Raw genomic sequence first — 20,975 nt, forward strand, 5'->3', positions numbered from 1 at the left:
ATCACAAACTAGAATGAGAAATACAGAACTCTCCTTGGGGAGAATGGAGAGTTTTATACTGACACCATACAAAACAGCTTTTCCTTTCCATTCTTCATTCAGCCAGGAAACCAACTGGACACACTGTCAGTTCCAGAGACTCAGGGACAAAACCTCGGGTCTGAGACCGGAGGACTAACGCATTTGATTATTTCAGTCACTTAAAAAAAAGCAATATATTTTTTTAATTGTTACTAATTTCATTGCTCTTTTGTTCTTTTTGCTGAAGTGTTTTATTTGCCTTTTAAAACCACCGTTCCCCCCAGTTTTATTGAGCTGTACCTGGCATACATCACTGAATGGGTTTAGGGTGTACACTGTAATGCTCTGCCTTAGGTTTACTGAAATCATTCTTGCAATAAGTTTAGTGAGCGTCCATCATCTAAAATAGATACAATAAAAATAAAACCACAAAACAGACTTTTTTCCCGTTTATGACAACTGCATTGTTCTTTAGAGCACTCAATCTATTCCACTTAGGAAAATTACCTTTAAATATCTTTCACAAAAACTTTTTTATGAAATTACACATAAGTATATGATTACTAAAACATACTCTAATTTCAAATTGACTATGTTTGTTATGAGGGTAATTAGAAAGTTTCTTTTCTTTTCAGATTGTAATATGATAGCTGTTTTCTAGTTCTGAAACTTTCGTCAAGTGTGGATAACAGGGCCTGTAAAATGATATTCTTCAGAAGACACTGGGATTTATTTCCATGCAAAGAATAAGTTTCGGTGTTTCTGAAGGCATTTAGTAGGGAGGTACATGCTCTTTAATACAGACCCTGCCAACTAAAAGTTGGCACTTGCCACTTACCTCTCCAAGAACTAAATCCCAAGCGGCTACAACTGCTCTCCTTCAACAGCCCCTGAAAGGTGTTCAGGGCGGAGGTCAGGAATGAGGTGCTCTGTGCTCCGGGGAAAACTGGCAGAACAAGCCTTTGGATACTTAGATATTTTCAGAAGGAAATGTGTTGAGCCCAAATTCTAGCATCTCCTTGTATCTAGAAAAGCACTACAATCATTAATGAAGCCATCTGCTCCTTGTGACTGGCAGTGACCTTCACGAGACTAGCAGCAACCTTCTGGAACAATGTGCGCCTGACTGCCTCTACCCTCCTTCACCAAAATCAGATCTATACCGACCATCCCCCCTTACCTCTTCAGTTACTCAGAGCTACCTGAAGTGCTGTCTCCAGGCTCTAATCCTCATTTGGCTAGTTTAACTTTTTAGGTAAGTTTCCCAAGACATTTTTACACTTGTTTCATGAAAATTAATGGGTGGAGGTGTTTTTCAGGTTATAAATATGAATCAAGTTTTTAGAAGTGCCATTTTTGAAAAGCTATTAAAAGATCTGTTTTAAGTTATGGTTAGAAGCATTATATTCAGATTTATCAACTACAGTAATTCCATTCTGCAGATCCTGTAATTTACTATACATAAAATTATAATTAAACTATAGTCGATTTACAGTATTGTGTTAGTTGCAGGTGGGTGGCCTATTGACAGCATATTTTTACAGATTCCACTTCATTAGAAGTTATTTCAAAGTCATGGCTGCGAGTCCCTGTGCTGGACAATATGCTACCCAGGATACTGCGTATCTGTTTTCTACAAGTGTTGGGATCTCTCAACCTCACACTGATTCCTTGCCCTTGCCCTTGGCTTTTCCCTACATCTGTGAGTCTGTTTGTGTTCCTATATATATTTATTGGTTTTGTTTTCTAGATTCCACATGTAAGTGATGTCATAATGCATTTGTCTTCGTCTGATGAACTTCACTAAGCCTAACATCCTCACGACCCAACCGTGGTGATGCAGATGGCAAGTTTTCATTGTTTTATGGGTGAGTACTATTCCACCGTGTGAGTGTGTATGTGTGCATGTACCCTCTATTCGTCCATCTGTTAGTGGATACTTGGCTTGCTTCCATATATTGGCTACTATAAACAATGATACGATGAACATTAGGGTGCGCGTACATCTTTCAATTAGTGGGTTGTCCCCAGATATACACCCAGGAGTGGACTTGCTGGGTCATATGGTAGCTCCCTCTTCAGCCGTTTGAGGAACCTCACTTTGTGACTCATATACTGTATTATTTTCTTAAAGATACTGTTTTGACCAACTTACATATTTAGCTTGTCTTTCTCCCCTTTACTTCAGTGAAAAACCCGAGGATGTATAATTCAAGGGGTTGTGTTCAGACTGGGGTGGCATGAAATGTCACACAGAGGAATGACAGGTGCAAATGATGGGTTCAATCACCATGAAGACAGAAGCTCTTCACATTTCAGCTTCAGTGAGAGACTCGGCATGAAACGAGATACTGAACTAAGAGAGAATGAACTACTAGCTCAGGACGAGGGAGCAAGAGACTCGCTGTTCATGTGCAGGTTCACCTTCCGGAAACACAGCATGTTCACTTTACCTTAAAAGCTGTCTCTCCAGGTCCTCCCCATTCTGCCACTGTTCCTACCATTGAGTCTTCCTTCCATTCGAACAGTGGAAACTGGAACGCGTGTCTCCAGCATCTTGTCGGGCATGGTTAGTTGATCAGAACTACTTTCTGAATTCAACATGGAGAGAACAGCGTAGGCGTCTTTTATTGCATACTTTGAATACAATGCACTCTTTTCATGTGTACAGTATAGTGGGATTTAGGATGTTTGCAACTTTTCCAACCACAATATAACCCCCATATTATCAATACTCCTTAAAACAAAACAAAATAAAACAAAACAAAAAAACCCTGTATTCATTAGCAGTTACTCCACACTCCATCCCCAGCCATAAGCAAATATTAAGCCAATTTCTGCCTGTATAGATATGGCTATTTTGGGCATTTCATGTAAATAAAGTCAGAAAACATGTGGCATTCTCTCTCTCTTCTTGCACTTGGCGTAACGCTTTCGATGGTCATCCATGTTGTAACTGTTACCAGTACCGCATAACTCTTTCATTCCTGAATAGTAACATTTCACAGTCTGTGTTCCCGTTCATCACTGGATGGAGCTCTGGATTCTTTCTAGAGTTTGATGATTATAAAAGATATGATGATAATACGAACAATGGAGGTGTACATGTGCAATGATGGAGTGACATGCTGCACTAATTTAAACAATGTGCTTAGAAAATACCAATATGATAAGCAGATATTTTTTAAAAACCATTAGTCAATTGAAAGTGTCATGAAAATGCACATGGGGCCATAAGGCAAAGATTACAATTGCCCTGAGAACCCAGGAAAGGCAAGAAAGTAAATTCTGAGGTGGAGTATCCAGCAGGATACAATTCTGGCCTCCAAATACAAGGGAATATATGTTGGTTGGACCCACTCAGATAGTGGTAATTTGTTAGGGCAGAAATAGGAAATTCAGTTAAGTGATGTATGTAGAAAGGTTTGGCCACACTCAATTACATTTATTAGGCCTCTCTCCAGCATTAATTCTCTGATGACTTGCAAGGGTTGTTTTATCTCTAAAGACCTTGCCACAAACATCACATTTATATGCATTTGCTCCTGTGTGGATTCTCAGATGTTTTGTGAGGTAGGAGCAATTATAAAAGGTTTTCCCACACTCGTTACATTTGTAAGGTTTCTCTCCAGTATGAATTCTCTGATGATTTGAAAGAGTTGTTTTATGAGCAAAGACTTTCCCACACTCATTACATTTGTAAGGTTTCTCTCCAGTATGAATTCTCTGATGAATTACAAGGGTTGTTTTACGACTGAAGAACTTGCCACACTCATTACATTTGTAAGGTCTCTCTCCTGTGTGAATTCTCTGATGAACTGCAAGGTAGGAATTTCGAGTGAAGAATTTTTCACATACATCACATTTATGTAATTTCTCTCCTGTATGGATTAACTGATGACGCTTGAGATAAGATGTCTTAAGAAAGGTTTTGCCACATTGATTACATTTGTAAGGTCTTTCCCTGTGTGTTTTTGGGTATTGTGTCAGAATTGAAGGATGGACAAATTCACTGCCATATACATGAGAAATGTTGGTTTGGACACTAGGAGAAATTCCTTGAGGTGGTGAAAATGAGGCACTATTGTTGATACTCTTGTCAGCTTGATTAAACTCATCAATTTTCTCTTCACTGTTGAAATTATGCAGTTTTTCCCAAAAGCTTAAGGCAAGCCCTTTATCAATAGGCTTGATTCCTGCAATATTTCTACTGTGTCGATCTCTCCTATCAATGAGATTTTCCTTATGGGTTGTAGGCATTCCATTGTAATTCCTGGCCTCATTTGTATGCTGTGACTTAAAGTCATATATATTTTCCTGAAGGCCCCTGAGGTAAAAATGTTTCATTTCATTCCTTTCACATCCTCCCAACATCACTATTTGGAATACTTCTCCTCTATCAGTGTTGGCTTTTACTTGTAATTTCTTGATCACATGCATTTGAGACAGATCTACAAGATAAAAGTAACAATAAATAATCTGTTCATTAGAATTCATAAATGAGTGTTTCATGAGAAATACATGATATCACACTAAAAGAAGTAATTATATCAGAGTTATGAAACTACCTACCATGATCTTAAAAATTTGGGCAACACTAAAGGAATAAAATTCTTTACTAAAGAAAAAGTGATCAGCTGCAATTGTAATTAATTTTAAGGTACCCTAGTCTCAAAGACCCTCTGACAAAAACTCTCATATTAAACAAACTTCTGTTAGCTATCAAAGACAGTGTATTATTTAGCCATGACCCTAAAGGACATACCAGTTAACAGTAGACATATCAATGTCTGAGAACTGAGGAGAAAACAATATTACACTATACACATATTTTGCATGTTTATTATAAATAAATGCTAAAGAACACACAATATACTGAAACGCTAAATAATCCAAAACTAGCATATCTATTGAATAATACAAGTGAGTGGCACTTTAGAATTGGGAAACAAATTAGCATAGAGAAAGTGAAGAATTTGACAAAACAATTTTTAAAAAACAAAACATTTTTCTAATTACATCCTAAACAACAATGTACCCAGGAAGACGCATAAAACATTCTGAAAGACCATCATCTGTAAATCAAAATTAAATATTAATAAATGAAATATTCTCCAGTTATGATAATAGTAGAGCAGTTCCCTACATATGCAGTGCCCTGAAATATCCAGCTCATTGGCTCCAAAATATATGGAAGAAAGAGTAAGCAATTTGTAAATATATTAACACGGTCAGAAACAACACTATTGAGAACAAATTGCAATAGAAATGTATCCAAGTTACAACGCAAAGGGATGTCATAAAAATGACAATATTAATATATATTTTATACTATAGTAAATTTGAATCTTTATTATTAAAAATGAACTATTCTAAGGCATCTAATAGCACTAATTTCATTTATAAGTCTTGAGAAAAATTATCACAATTTTTCAATGAAGGGAAGCAGACTCACTGGTTCATGTACACGACTCCAACTTACACAGAAAAATAGCCAGAGAACCAGGATTGAACCTGGACCTAAAGACTGAGGAAACATACTTAAGTATGACCGCCCACCCAAGCAATACAGATTGCACAATATTACAACAATTACGAAGAGCTAAGAAGAAAACTTCAAGGGAGATGCAAGAAATAATGAGCTGCGTAACTAAGGTTATTCGGCCGTTCGCCCTGGAAATGGTTTCTTCACGGCTGCACACAGTGATTTAGGTCACGTCCCAAGAAAGGTGTTCAATGATTGAAGACAAGTTATTTTTACAGTGTGAGTCATGTGGAAGGTGGAGGGATGGGTGAAGGAGGGCTGTGGATATTGGGAAGTTCGGGAGGACAACTTACATGTGCCAGCAAATAACCGTGTTTCCATCCACATCCAAGTACCACATGAGGAAGGGTCAGGACGGAGAGAGGGTCTGAGTGGAGCACGGGGCACACGCACACGTGGGAGCACAGCCTGGGACTGCGCGTCTGTGTGCCTGTAACTGCATCATTCACACCTGCACCTAACGTACTGACCTTGAGAGAAAAGAACTGGTTTAGCAAGTAGGATGCAACTATCCCATTTTTATCTAAGAATCATACTATGTGTATGAGACAGAAGCAAAAGAGATTTAAAAAGGGATGTCATAGGGAAAAGCAGGTTTATATCCATACACAATTTGCTATGCAATGTATCACACTGAATGCTCCCTAAGTTCCATTAATATGTATACATTCAATAAAAACATATGTAGTATTCCAGAAGATTGTACAAGAATGTTCTTAGCAGAAACCAAAAAGAAAAACCAGGAGAAGGCCCAAAGGAGATGGATGCATTTATTGCATATACACACGTGCAGATCAAAGTAAACCATAATGTAGGCACACTATGATTTCAGGATGAAGATCCTGGCTGGGTGAGCAGAGTTTTATGGGGAAACAAGGCTGCCAGGAGGTGTCTGCCAAAGTCTGAACATTTTAAAGATATGACGACATTAGTTAAGAAATTAAACAAAAAAAAAAGTTTCTAAGTAAAATATTAACCATATAACAACTTTGAAAAAAGAAATGTAATGCTTTGGTATATGAAAAGTTCCTGCTAACACTCCGTGTTATTAAACAGGAAAGCGTTCTTTCAGCTAGCCTCTCTAATTACCAGAAATCACATCAGTACATTTCTTAACACAGACTCTGCAAGGAAAACAAAACCATGAGGCGTGATGGGAACAGGACAGAAGACCAAACCAGAGGCACTCATCAACCCATGAAGAACCCAAGTTAAAAACTATAAACAAACAAAGAACCTTTGAAAAAGAGAAACAAACCAATAAAGAATAAAGAAGCTGCAGAACCCTAGCAATTGCCTATCCTGAAAACACTAAACCAAACACTGTAGGAAAGTTCGGGACAATGTGCTGGCCTCCGACTCCCTGGCTCCCTCTCACTCTGCAGTGAGACTGAACTGAAGAAAGCCCTCCACTTCCCAGATGTGCCCTCAGGAGGAAGTGCAAATCAAAACGAGACACCTTCTCAAGCCTGTGAGAATACCTGTCATCAAAAAGACCAGCGAGGACAAGTGGCGTTGAGGACGGGGAAGAAATGGAACTCTGGTACCTGCTTCTGTGTCTGTAACTTGGTGCTGCTATATATATGGAAAACAGTATAAGGCTCCTCAAAGTACATTTTTCTAATCATATAATGCAGGGGTGGGGGGATAAATTAGGAGTTTGGGATTAACAGATACACAACTGTAAATAAAATAGATAAACAACAAGGTCCTACTGTACAGCACAGGGTAGTATATTCAGTATCTTGTAATAACCTTAATGGAAATGAATGTGAAAAAGAATATATACATATTAGCATATAATATATAATAAATGAATAATAAAAACATAATAAACACAAGAATATATACGTATATGTATAGCTCAATCACTTCGCTTTATACCTGAAAATAACACAACACTGTAAATCAATTATACCTCAATTTAAAAAAGAACACTAAAAAAAAAATATAATGTACCAATTCCTATATGAATCATTGTCATTAGAAGACACCTCCACTCCTACTTTCATCACAGGAGCACTGACAGCAGCCACGGCATGACAAAAACAGAGCAATGGGCAAAACGTATCTGGTAGATACACACACACGTTATTAGTCATGAAAAAGGAGGAAACCCAGTATCTGCAACCATGTGGTTAAACACTGAAAACATTTGCTCAGTAAATTAAGTCAGAGAGAAAGAATACTGAAAGACCTCACTTACGTGTGGAATACACTATAAAAAAAAAAAAAAGGAGCCAAAGTAATATAAACAGAGCGGATGACGGGGTTTGGTAGACTGGGGAGGTATCAGCCCAAAGAATACATTTCCAGTTGTAAGTGGTAGCAATTCTGGAAATCAAATGTACACCATGGTGATTATAGTTACCAAAACCGTGGTGTCTAATTGAAAGTTGGTAAGAGAATAGACCTTAAATGTTCTCACCAAACAAAAAATACTGTAATTAAGTGAATGTAAGAAGGTGTTAAGAAACCTACTGAGGTAATCATTTCACAGTATCAGTGTATATCAAGTCATCACACCATATACTTTAAATTTACACTATGTCATATATGTTAATTAAATACCAAAAAAGTAGAAAAAAGCGAAAGTACAAATAAATACATGAAATAGATCCCATATGTTTAAAAACAGGGAAAGGTCTTAGAAAAACAATATGTGCCTAAGTGAGCAGAAACTAGGAAAAAGAATTAGAGATAAATGAAAAATACAGAATAAAAACTACAGAAAATCATGACACTACAAGTTAATTCTTTGATAAAAATAACAAAATTGACATTTATCTACAATAAATAATGAAGAGAGAAGACCCAAATTACTAAAACTAGAAAGATTGGACATTACAACAGCTTGCAACTACTTATATACAAATCCAAAACAAAAGAAAAAAAAGAAAAAGACAAAGAAAAAAACCCAAGAAGAAACTACTAACATAATTCTGTGTCTATATATTGGATAACCTAGAAGAAATGGATGAATTCTTAACAGAAACACAACCTAGCAAGACAGAATAATGACAAAATCAAAAATCTAAACAAACATACAACTTGTAAGAAGACATAATCACTAATCAAACATTATTCAACATAGGAAAGCCAGAGAGCTTCATTGCAGAATTCTACCCATTTAAAAACAATCAAGACCAACCTTCTTTAAACTCTTCCCCCCAAAAGAGAAGAAAAGTTCCAAACTCCTTCTCTGAAGTCAGAATTACCCTAATACAAAAGCCAGACAAAGACACCAAACAGAAACCAGAGACTAAAATCTCTAATAAATAATGATGCAAAGATTACCAATAAAATAATAGTAAACTGAAATGAACACAACATTAAAAGGATTATATATCATGACTAATGGGGCTTTATTTTTGAAATACAATGATGGCTCAAGACATGAAAATCTTCCAATGTAAAATAGCACATCAACAGAATGAAAGAAAAAATCTACATGATCCTCTCAATGGATGTATAAAAAGTACCTGACAAAAGTCAGCCAGCTTTCACAATAAAAGTACTCAATAAACTAGAAATAGAAAAAAGCTATCTCAGCCTAATACAGAGCATATATTAATAGCCTACAGCTCTCATCAGACTCAATGGTGAAAGAATGAAAGGTTCTCCTCTAAGATGGGAAATAAGACAAAGACACTTGCTTTCACAATTTCTAAAAACATGTTACTGGAAGTCCTAGCAAGAATACCTACAAAGAAAAAGAGGTAAAATGTATACAAATAGAAAAAAGAAGCAATATTATGTGTGCTGACAAATGAGATGATCTAATCTGTAAAAAACTCTGAAGGTTCTGCAGAAAATCCTGCTGGAAATAAGGAAAGAACTCAGAAAAATCACAAGATACAAAATCAACAAGCAAAATTCAATTATGTTTCTACACATTAATGATGAACAATCAAAAAGGTAATTCAGAAAACAATTCCATTTACAATACCATCAAAAATAAATAAATAAAATTCCTGGAATAAGCTTCCCTTATTTGTATACTGTACAAGGTTTTTACACTGTAAACTAAAAACAGAGCAGGAAAAAAATTAGAAAACACACAAACTAATGCAAATATATCCCACGTTCATGGGTTGGAAGTCAGTATTTTCAAGATGTCAGTGCTACCCAAAGCAGCCAACTGTCAACCTAACCCCAAGTAAAACCCCAATACTGTTTCTTGAAGAAATAGATAAATCCATTCTAAGATTCATATACAATCTCAAAAGACCCTCGATAGCAAACACAAGGTTGAAAAGAACAAAACTGGAGGTTTCACAACTATTTCAAAATTATTACAAAGCTAAACTAATCAAAGCCGTGTAGCACTGGCAGAAAGACAGCCAGACCAGAGGCAAAGAGCAGAGAGGTCAGAACTAAACTCTTGCATATGTGGTCAAATGAGGTTCCACAAGGGGGTCAAGATCACTCAGTGGCAGCAGGACAGTTTATTAAAACAAAACAAATGATGGTTCATCATTCGAGGTTATCAGTCCACTTCATAAGCTCTCTCATCAAGGTGCTTCAGAAGTACATGTGGAGGTAGAAGGAACAACGGCAAACACACAGGTGATAAAAAATATGGCAACAACAACAGTTTACTCAACAGGCTCACAAATATGAGGATGTGAACATGGAAAATGCTACCCCTAGGGGAAATTTCTATACTGTTTACTGAGGCTGAAAGGGGATGATCATCAGTAAGTGTGAAAATACCATCACAGTACCCTTGAGACATGCATGTGTGACAGTCCTCAAAAACAAAACAAAGAACTGGAAAACACTTATCAGTCAGGCTTTTGTGATACCACCTCCTAGAACGTGCGGGCCAACCCACTAAGTACCTTCTAGTGGTGATGCTGTACGAAGCAGGAAACTATCACAACACGTGAGGGAAAGGACTCTCCGTCAAAATGATCTGTTACACAGTAAACCCACCCCATAGAGAGTCCACAATGTTGGATTATCACAGCAAAGAAAATGGATACAATTTCAAGCCTTAGGATGACGTATTTCAAAAGCAAGTTTCGGAGGCAAAATCATGCAAACTTAGAAGGATATGAAATTGGGAACAGTAGACATTTCCCGTCCAGGTAGAGCAGTGCAGACTGAAAAAAAATATACGACACGTGGGTCAGAGAGTATAGGACCTCGAGAGGGAGCCATGCACTAACTACAGATGACAAACTAAAGCCTGAAGGATGCACATGCTCCTTCAGGGACAGGGGACAGGGGGTGAAAAAAGGGATCTCTGCCCACTGTCCTTATACACATCCTAAGTAACAATCACAGAAGATCCAGGCAACCTGGCTGTTACACAAACACACCCCTGCAGTATGTGGGAAAAGGAGAACGCAAGAAATGTCTGAGGGATGCAAACAGGCAGGCAGGGCTCGAGGTAGCTCCGTGCAGAATTGGAGGTGCCAGATGCAATCAAAGGGCTTCCAGTGTTTTCACATCTTCCGATTAGGTCTCCTAAAAGCATCCAATGGGGCTGGAACCGGGAACGGTCCAGAGAATGGAGTCGGGGGCATCAGCTCTGATCTATATGGACTAAGAACTGAGCATCCAATGGAACCAAGTCTAGATGGAGATGTGGAGGCCAGAGACCCTGATAAAACAGCCCTTCTCATGCTCCTCAAAGTCAAGCAATAACAAGTTCACAAGAGCCAGATGGCAAATGTTGGAGCTCAGGATAAAGACCTTCTATTTGTCTCTGAAGGAGCTGCAGCACAACTGGAGAGTGAAAGCATATTTTACATGATATTTTTCTTTTTATTATCTTTATTATTGTTTTTTCTTTAGCATTTCATTATTTATTTAAATAATTTACTGAGGAGAAATTCACAATCTAGAAATTAACCACTTTAAAATGAACAATTCAGTGGCATTCAGTACATTCACAATGTTGTGCTAACACCACTTTTATCTAGTTCCAAAACCTTTCCATCACCCAGGATAAAACCCTCTTACACATTAAGCACTTTCCCTCTGTTGGCACACTCCTCCCAGCCCCTGGTAACCACCAATATGCATTCTCTCTCTTTGGATTTATCTATTCTGGGTATTTCTTTCTTTTGTTTTAATTTACATATATATACTATTCATTGTTTAAGAACAGTTTAGAGCTTTAGCTTTTTAAACTTAGTTATCAAGGGAATAAAGCCAATCACAAAATAAGAATCAACAGAATGCGGTAATCCAACCATAAAGGACAGTCAGATGTGCTTACACATATTCAAGAGATCAGCATAGTAATCAGTCCATTTGTGGAGTTATTATTATTGTTATTATGTTTTAGATTCCTCATATAAATGATGTCATATGGCATTTTCTTTCCCTTTCTGGCCCACTTCACTTAGAATGGCAACTTTCAGGTCCATCCATACTGCTGCAAATGGCATTATTTTATTCTTTTTTTTACGGCTGAGTAGTGTTCCATTGTATCTATGTACCACATCTTCTTTACCCAGTCATCTGTTGATGGATGTTTGGTTGTTTCCATGCCTTGGCTGTTGTAAACACTGCTGCTGTTAACACTGGGGTGCAGGTGTCTTTTTGAATTATACTTTTCACCGGGTGTATGCCCAGGAGTGGGGTTCTTACATTTTACATGTTGAAGGACAGAGTGATAAGTTATGGAGAAGATAGATTTCCTCTGAGAGTTCAAATAATAAATAAATATCTGTATTCCCATAGAACTCTCCAACAAAGAGAGAATTCGCCAAACACTACTAATAATGAGGCTTTTTCCTCTGCCCTTCTGAGATTTAACCTGTGCTCACACATTGATATGCCCCCAGAGGCATTCACATCACTCTCCATGGCCACAGCATGTTTTTTCTTGCTACAAAGTAGGTAACATATTCAGATGAGAAACAAATTCATCCACATAAGAATAGAGAAATGCATTTGTTATAGCTCTTCCAGATTCCTACTTCTCTGATCACTTAAGGACTGAAGACTGATGGGTCTAGAATATTAAACTAAAAATTCACCCACTACTTGCCTCCTTCTGAATACACAGAGAAGAGTATAATATGCAGAAATGCAGCTCACCTCCCAGTTTTGGAACAACCCCTAAGTCAGCAGATCATCAGAGGAAAACATAGTTTTAAACTCCTCATGCCAGATTGTGAAGCTTTTCATACCTGAGTCACTGGCCCTTTCAGATCAGTCAAGCAAAACGGGGGCTCCGAAAGGGGTGCACAGGGAAAATGCAAACACACCCAAGGACAGATCCCAACTTCTGAAGGGCAGTTCTCTCACCCACGGACAGCAGGTTCCTGTAGGTCTCCAACATCACGTCTCTGTACAAGGCCCTCTGAGCAGGGTCCAGGAATTCCTGCTCCTCCTGAGAGAATCTGATGGCCACATCCATGAAGGTCAATGGTACCTGAAATGAAAACACATTTCACCAAGGGGTCATGAGGAAGGTCCTGATTTTCACAAAATATAAGAAGAGGAGAGAGGGGTGACGATCAGTTCAGCTGAAGCGTGTGCTCTGACAGATCTGTGGAGAGGTATATGGAGCAAATTACTGGTCTCTATTTTTGATTCCTCATGCTTTTTCATAAAATTTTTATATCCTACAATCATGAGTATTTTTCATTTTTGTGGACAGTACAGGAAATACATACAAATAAAACTCAACAACGGGTTGTCCAGGAAGGATGTGTTACATATTGTTTTACACACTGAGTGATATTCGGTATTGAGATGAGCTATAGTCTGAGCCGTGTCTTCAAAGATGACAGAGTCCACAGTGATTTTAATGAACAGTGAGCATCTTAACTTACGATGATGATGACAACAGCAAGGACTAAAGGTGTCAGAATCCTTCCTACGTGCTAAGTGTCACTCTAAATGCTTTACAGGCGTGGACTTGTTATCTTCATAGCAGCTCATTAGAAAGACCTCATCTCACAGAGGAGAAAACTGGCAGAGATGCTGAGAAACTCAGCTCAGCTCAAGAAGCTAAGAAATGAAACAGCAAGAACCTGCACCAAGGTGGCTGGGCTCTGGAGTTTGAAGCTAAAAAAAAGAAAAATTTAGTAACAGAAAGAGCATTAAAAGTGCATTGAAAACTTAAAAAAAAAAAAAAAAGCCCAGCATGTACAAGGTCCTGGTAAATAATCGAATAGACCTAACTACCTCCCCCCTTAAAAAGAAAACCTGAAAAAAATACTACATTGACACAGGGTTTCCTGAGAAAACTTGAAAGAAGTTCAAGATGAGCATGGAAGGGAATAAAAATACACTATGGGGGGAGGGCATAGCTCAGTGGTAGAGTGCCTGCCTGGTATGCACAAGGTCCTGGGTTCAATCCATTTAAATAAAAAATAAACCTAATTACCTCCCCCCAAATAAAACAAACAAAACAAACAAACAAAGGACATTATACATACAGGCATACACACAAATGTACATAAAACATCAGTAATCTTACTATTTAAACCAGTAACAGGATAGTGTAGAAAAAACTCAAAGCCAGGGAATATATTTAAGATATAATTTCCGCTTCCACAATGAAAATTATGAAATGATGATGTCTTTTATCAAAACCATGGATTTGCACATCCATGAACTCATGGGCACACAGGTAAACACACCATTTACTGAAATGAGAGGAGTTGTCTTAGGACATATTTCTGCATGATTTTTTTCATCATCACTTTTATTCATGGATTTCAGCATCTTTGAGAGAATGAAAAAGTATCAACTGTACTAAACGGTACTAACATGGAAAAAATAAATTACTTTCACTCCAATCTCTATAGAAAACCATAGTCAAACATATAAATACTATGTTTTCCACTTAAACTTACATTGAGAGGCTTTAACAAAAGCCATACAGTTTTTTTTGTTTTTTCTAATAATAAAACATTGATTCAAAGTTATATAAGTTATTAGTATTATACATAATTTTCAGAGATTAAGAAAAAAATCACCACAGTCATAAAGTTAAAAACTTCTTCAAAAATTAAAAACCATGGCAAAAAAGGATACAGAAAAAAACTGTAATTAAGCAAGAACATTTCACCAAACGTCACAATCACAAGGACACTGAGGGCTGGCCAGGGCTCCTGCCATTCACACCGTGCCTGAGCAGGGACCAAAAGAGAAAGTAACAGAGAGTTGAAACTGCTAGCAATTACAAATCTAAGGACAGGGAAAGGCGAAAGTGAAAGGATGAAAAAAAGACAGTCCACTCTAAAGAGAGCAGCGGTGACTACATTACATCAGACAAAATAAACTAAGGACAAAAAGTAACACAAGAGACAAAATACACGTTGAAGCTCCCATACCCTAGTTTCACATACATATGGAAACAAAAAGAAGATCAACAAGGAAACAGAGGGCTCGAACACCACTGCAGACCAGCTGTGCCTAACACACGTGTACAGAACGCTCCACCCAACGACAGGAGGAAACACATCCTTCTCAAGCACAAGGGAAGCATTCTCCAAGACAGACCACGTCTTAGGCCACAAAACACATCTTACGAAATTTAAGAAGATTGGGATCATGGAAAGTATCTTCTCTAATCACTATGAAATGAAACAAGAAATAAAAAGCAGAAGGTAAACCAGAATATCCCCTAAAATGTGGAAATTCAACAGCTCCTTCTCAAAGAAGCAATGGATCAAGGGAGACGTCACAAGGAAACTGTAAAAGCGGCTCAATGAAAACAAAAACACAACATACCAAAATGCATGACACGCCGTCAATGTACCAAAAGGAAAGTCTACACTGCGAAATGCTTACAACACAAAAGGGAAAACACACACACTCTGCTCTACTGTTCAAGAAAGTAGTGAAGGGCCTCGCCAGAGCCACAAGATAAGAAAAAGAAACCAAAGTTATCCAAATTGAAAAAAAGAAGTACAATTTTCTTTTTTCATGGGAGATAAGGTCTAATATGTACAAACCAAAAAGATTTCGGGAGAAAACTACTACTTCAGAAAACAACTTTACAAAAGTTGCAGCACAAAAAACCAGCAGGCAAAAATCAGTTGCATTTCTATACACAATGGACAATCTCAGCAGAAAATTAGAGAACAATTCTATTTACTATGGCACCAAAAGGGACAGAACACTTAGGAAAAAATTAGTCAAGGACATAAAAGACGTGTACACTGAAAACTACAAAGTGTTCTAAAAGATTTCCATGGAGACACAGATAAAGAGAAAAGACACTCTGTACTCATTCATTAGAACACTTAATATTCCTGTAATGACCACATTACCCAAAGCGTTCTACAGATTTAATGGAATCTCTATCAAAATTACAATGGTGATTTTTGGAATAATAGAAAAAATCACGCTAAAATTCACAGGGGATTTCAAGAGACCCCAAATAGCTAAAATACTCTTGAAAAAGATGGAGGCCATCATTAGTAGATTTCTAAACATATTACAACGTAATCAGGGCAATGTGGTACTAGCATAAACACAAATAAATCACCCAGTGGAACAGATTAGAAAACTCAGAAATAATCCTTGGAATATACAAAAAATGTATTGGCAAAGGAGCCCAGACGACACAAAGGGGAAAGGACAGAGTCAAAAACAAATGGTGCTGAGAAATTAGGTATCTACCAGCAAAAGAATGGAGCTGGAACCTTCTTACCTGCATCAAAGGTAAAAACTTCCGTGTGTCAAAGGATACAACGCACAGAGTGAAAGGACAGCCTCTGAGGAATGGAGGTGATGAGAGTGACGTAAAGATTTTCCAACTATCAGAGACTGAGTTGATTTCATGGTTTACATTCAAGGATTCAATAAAACACCATCAATGATGTCAGTTTCTGAACTTTCCATTTCATTCTCAATCACTAAGATTTAAAGTCAGTGACTCATTTGGCTTCAATTCTCTCAGAAAAAGTCAGAACAAATTCCCTCTATTGATCTGTTATCCAGATTTGACCAGGTATTGTGCACATTACTACCTGACTTCCCCGTGCAGCTTCTTTCTCTGGTTTACAGACAGCAGACAGCGCACCCAGATGGGCCCCTAAACCCTCCCTGCTGCCCCACAGCACTGACTCCACGTCTCCAATCCACGGGGGTGAAGCCTGCCCAGGACGTCGCCCTGGGAAGTCGCTTCACAAGTTCCAGTGAGAGTACGACTTTACCTGAGAAGGGGCCATTCTCGAGTCCTTTTCTGATCTCTCCGTCCTCTCCTGGGCTTCTTCCTCAGGGAACATGAGTCTTTAGAAGTCAATCCTGAAAGGTGGAAAGATGTCCTTTAATGCTGAGAACCAACACAGCCCTCCCTGTGCCACAACCACACACACAGGGGAAACCTCACCACATGGAACACAGTCCTCTCTGCTGCCCACTGTCACTTAAGGGACTCGGGACAGGAAACTGCCACGCACACACCAACAAGGGAGTTTCGCTCTACACTGGAATTTGATACAACATTGTAAAATGATTATAAATCAATAAAAAGTTAAAAAATAAAAAACAAGGGAGTTTCCGCACACTGTCCTTCAGATCACCCTCCCCTCCTGGTGAGACCCTCACCTACACGGCAGCAGCGGGTGCCTCAGCTGGACCCGACAGCCCCCTTCAGGTCACAGACCAGGCCCCGATCCATCCCCACGCAGAGCAGAGCCCCCTCCTCCTCAGCCCGGATCCCAGCCCTTAGGATGGGAGGACTCAGAGTCAGGATGCTCAGTGAGGGATGAAGATTGGAATCACCTGGGACCCCTTAGATATTAATGAGGTTGAACCCCACAAAGACTGAATGAATGGGAATTCCTGGTCTGAAGGTATAAAACATCCATGTGAGAAATGCCTCATCAATCTACTGTGATGCCTGCCTTAAGCACCAAAGGAAGTCTAGCAGACCTCCCCCTTTCTTTTTCTTTCCCAGCTTTATTGTGGTACAGATGAGAAATAACAATGGTGTACAAACGTGGCCAGCAATGTGATTATTTGACAGATGTATACACTGTGTACCAATTATCACAATAAAGGAATTTAAACTTCCATCAACGCCCAAATCAATTTTGTTTCTGTGTGGTGACATCACTTATGCAAATTCCAGGTATACAGAAATACAGTGTGTTTAACTAAAGCAGCACCCTGTGCATTAGATGTTGGTGGTGTACTTATTTATTTGACAGCTGACCGTTCTATCGTTTGACCAACATCTATCTCCCCATTTCCCCCACCACCCAACCCCTTGTGACAACCTTTATACTCTACGGCTCTATGCATTTCACATTTTCTAGTTTCCACATGAAATATGTCTCTTTTCCTGTCATAATAATGTCATGATTTATGGGTGACATAAGTTTTCTATAGCCATTCCTTTTTCCTGAGGATTGTAGTAAAATATTTTTAAAATGCAGATTTGCAAAAATATAGCCACTGGTGAAGAAAACGCCGTAAGGGGTCAGCTTAGAAATAAGCTCCAAGCAAATGGTTTCATGGTGAACAGATGGGCTCTGCTGGAAGAAGGTTCCAAGTCAATCCCGCCCATCTTCCACCATTTACAGAGACAGTCAAGAGGGACCTGAGGGAACAACTTCATGTCACCTCCCAGCTCACAAACTTAATAGATCACACAAAACAGGAGAAAATGGAACATTAGACTAACTAGTTAAACTAGGTTTTGGCAGTTATTATAAAAGATCATTGATACCTTTGTCAAGTACTCATCAAATAGTCCAAAATTATTTACAAGTTACTGAAGAACTTTTCCAATATAGAAGATAAAGAGAGGGCAAGCAGACCTCAAAGAGACCTAAAAACCCATTTAAAAAACAAATAATCTGTGAATTTTCTTCATCCAAAAATTCTGGTGTCGATGTTTAAAAAATTGAGAAAATATCACATTTAGAAAAGAATTGCATGAGTTGAATATACAAGGCCACCAAAGCTTATTTCAGAAATTTCTAATTATTTACAGAGTAGAAGAAATGAAATGTACCAAGATTTATTCCAAGCTACAAAATGAATTAAATTTAAAAAAGAAAAAAGGAAAGAGAAAAGTGAATCCATTAGGAAAAAGCCAGACTTTCAACGTTCCTTTAATGCAGTGACAGAGTCAGTCATTTCCTGCCCCGTGTCTCCTCTTCCCTGTCCTCCATCCCGTGTCAGGAAAAGGGAAAAGGGTGACCCACGACTGACTGATTCAAGTCACTGCCGCCTGGCTGAATCGGAGCTGGAAATGAAAGTTACTGTCTCATAGGAATAATTACAAAACGCACAATCCTCAAGGACGGTTTTGTAATTCTCATCATCTGTATAATTTAAGCAAACAATTTTAAATGTATTATATTTTAAAACCACAAATTATCCATCAGAACTTTATTTTTTAAATTCAAGGTACTGGGAATTGAACCCAGGACCTCCCGTAAGCTAAGCACATGCTCTACCACTGACCTATACCCTCCCTCTATATATCACAACCAATCATCCACATCCAAAGAACTCATTATCCACCTGGATCCAGTTTCCCCCTCCACCTGCACTGCTATGTGTTTACATTTCATTCTGTTTATCTCTTTCCCTATTTCTTTCTCAGTCTCTTTTTGTTCCCCTCCACTCTCCTGCTGTGTCTGCCCTCCCCTCTATGTCTTCCCTCACTCCTGTTCTGCCCTACGCTGCAACCTGTGCCCTTCCTGTAGCTCTTTCTCCCCCACCTTTCTGATGGTCCTAAATCCCTCTGTATTTCTGTCTTTTTCGTCCTCTATCTCTGCTCCCTCTCTACCCTCCAGGTTACACTCCTTTTAGCCTTTCCCTTCCTCCTCACTCTCGGGCACCACATGTGCCTATGATTCCTTGCTCCTCTGGCTCATCCTGTTATTCTTGTCACCATTTGTCCTCTTTCTCTCCCAGCACCATGATGCTCTGAAGGCCACGGTTACACCGTTTATCCTCTCCCCCCACCCTCTGTGTGAAGTTCCTCACCACTGTTGCCCCCCTCGTACTGCTGCTTCAGAGCCCCTCTCCCCATACTGCTCTCTAATCACTGGAGGTCCGGCCCTGTTAATTTACTTCTCCATTTTACTAGAGGCTTAATCTCTTTCCTTTTACTGTTTCTTTGCAAGTGCCTCAGCCAAACTCTGCCTTGCTTCGGTTCTCCCTCATTTTTTTCTCTCAGTTTTTTATTTCTGAGTCGCCATCTCTCCTCCTGCTGCCGCTCACCCACATATTTACAAGGATGGCGACTGAATAAGATGCCCACCTATCGGAAGGGACCGTTTTCCAGCGGGGTGGAATTTGGGACGTAACAACACTGGGGGTCACAAGGCTGGCCCAGGTCAGCTCCCCCTACGCGGGGTGGGGGAAGGGCTGACTACGAAGGGGAGGCCCGCGGAGCAGAAGGACCGGCCTGAGGAGGACGCGAGGACAGACGGGCCGGGAGGGATGGGGTCTCAGGAGAGGGCCGGGCTCCCCAGAATCTCGGGACCTGGGAGCGGACGTGGCCTCACGGGAGCGGGGCGGCCGGCGCCACCCTCCAGGGACCGAGAGGGCGAGGCTGGGGGAGCGAGTCTACCTCGCGGAAGAGGACGTTACATGCCGGGGGGGTGGGGTAGGCAGGGAGGGAGTAAAAGCTTTTAAGCAGGAAAGTATCAGGAAAGGCGGTGTCTCCGTGACCGAAGGAGAGAAAACCAAGGGTAGGGACCAGCCTCAGAGCGGTTTCAAACCCAAAGGAAAAGATCCCCGACCTGGAGCGGCGCCGTCAGGACTTACTTGGCCGGGGGACCGGGTGCTGGGGTGAGAGATCCCTAGTGACTCTCACACCCCGAGGACGGAGGAAAGGTGACCGCGCAGCACAAACACAAATTTACGTTAGGCTCTGAGATCGTCACTCCGCGCTCTCCACTTCCGGGTCCGTTAGAGGCGGGACTTCCGGGGACGCAGTCTGGGCGGGGCGCTGCCGGCGTGGGCGGGGCGAGGAAAGAGTCCCGGTTGGGGCAGGGGGTGGGGAGGGGACGGTACCTAGTAACTGCTCGTTTTAACTTATTAACTGTTACAGTTTTGAGGTAAAAGCTTACAGTTATGTGGACCAGTTATGTCGAAAACTAAGATGTTTCCTGCTAACAAGTTGAAAACAGTTTCAATAAAAAGCAGTTTTTGCCAGCACGTGGCCCGCTTGTCCCACTTGTGAGGCTCAAGCATTTCAGTGGTTGGGAACCTTGGTCTGAGGTGGTCGCTGTGGGGCGGTGGTGGATCTCGGAATATTTCCTGCAAGTAGAGCTAATTTAAGTAGTTTAAAGAAACCAGAGTTGGGCTTGTCTCTGTATAGCAAATCATAATGAGAAATACAAAACTCTCCCTGAGTAGGATGAACCTTTTCAGACTGACACCGCACAGAACAGCTTTTCCCTTCTGTTCCCCATTCAGCCAGGATTCCAGCTCAATGTGCTGTCAGTTCCAGAGACTC

At 39.7% G+C, this 20,975-nt stretch overlaps 1 protein-coding gene across 8 annotated transcripts in view; it reads right to left on the minus strand.

The window, feature by feature from the left end:
* Nucleotides 1–2,624: 2,624 nt before the first annotated feature.
* The window catches only part of LOC102507750 (zinc finger protein 525-like), a 68,508-nt gene continuing 50,157 nt past the window's right edge, over nucleotides 2,625–20,975 (minus strand). For 3 of the 8 annotated variants that reach the window (XM_032487804.1, XM_032487803.1, XM_032487802.1), the window contains 3 exons: nucleotides 16,705–16,795; nucleotides 12,836–12,962; nucleotides 2,625–4,472 (listed from right to left, as the gene is read on the minus strand). In XM_032487804.1, coding sequence (XP_032343695.1) covers nucleotides 3,457–4,472; nucleotides 12,836–12,962; nucleotides 16,705–16,776 — 1,215 coding nt within the window. In that variant the 5' untranslated portion in view covers nucleotides 16,777–16,795 and the 3' untranslated portion in view covers nucleotides 2,625–3,456. The other 5 variants (XM_032487801.1, XM_032487805.1, XM_032487806.1 and 2 more) reach the window with 5 other exon arrangements.

Source organism: Camelus ferus, chromosome 9, assembly GCF_009834535.1.
Source record: "Camelus ferus isolate YT-003-E chromosome 9, BCGSAC_Cfer_1.0, whole genome shotgun sequence".
NCBI lineage: Eukaryota > Metazoa > Chordata > Mammalia > Artiodactyla > Camelidae > Camelus > Camelus ferus.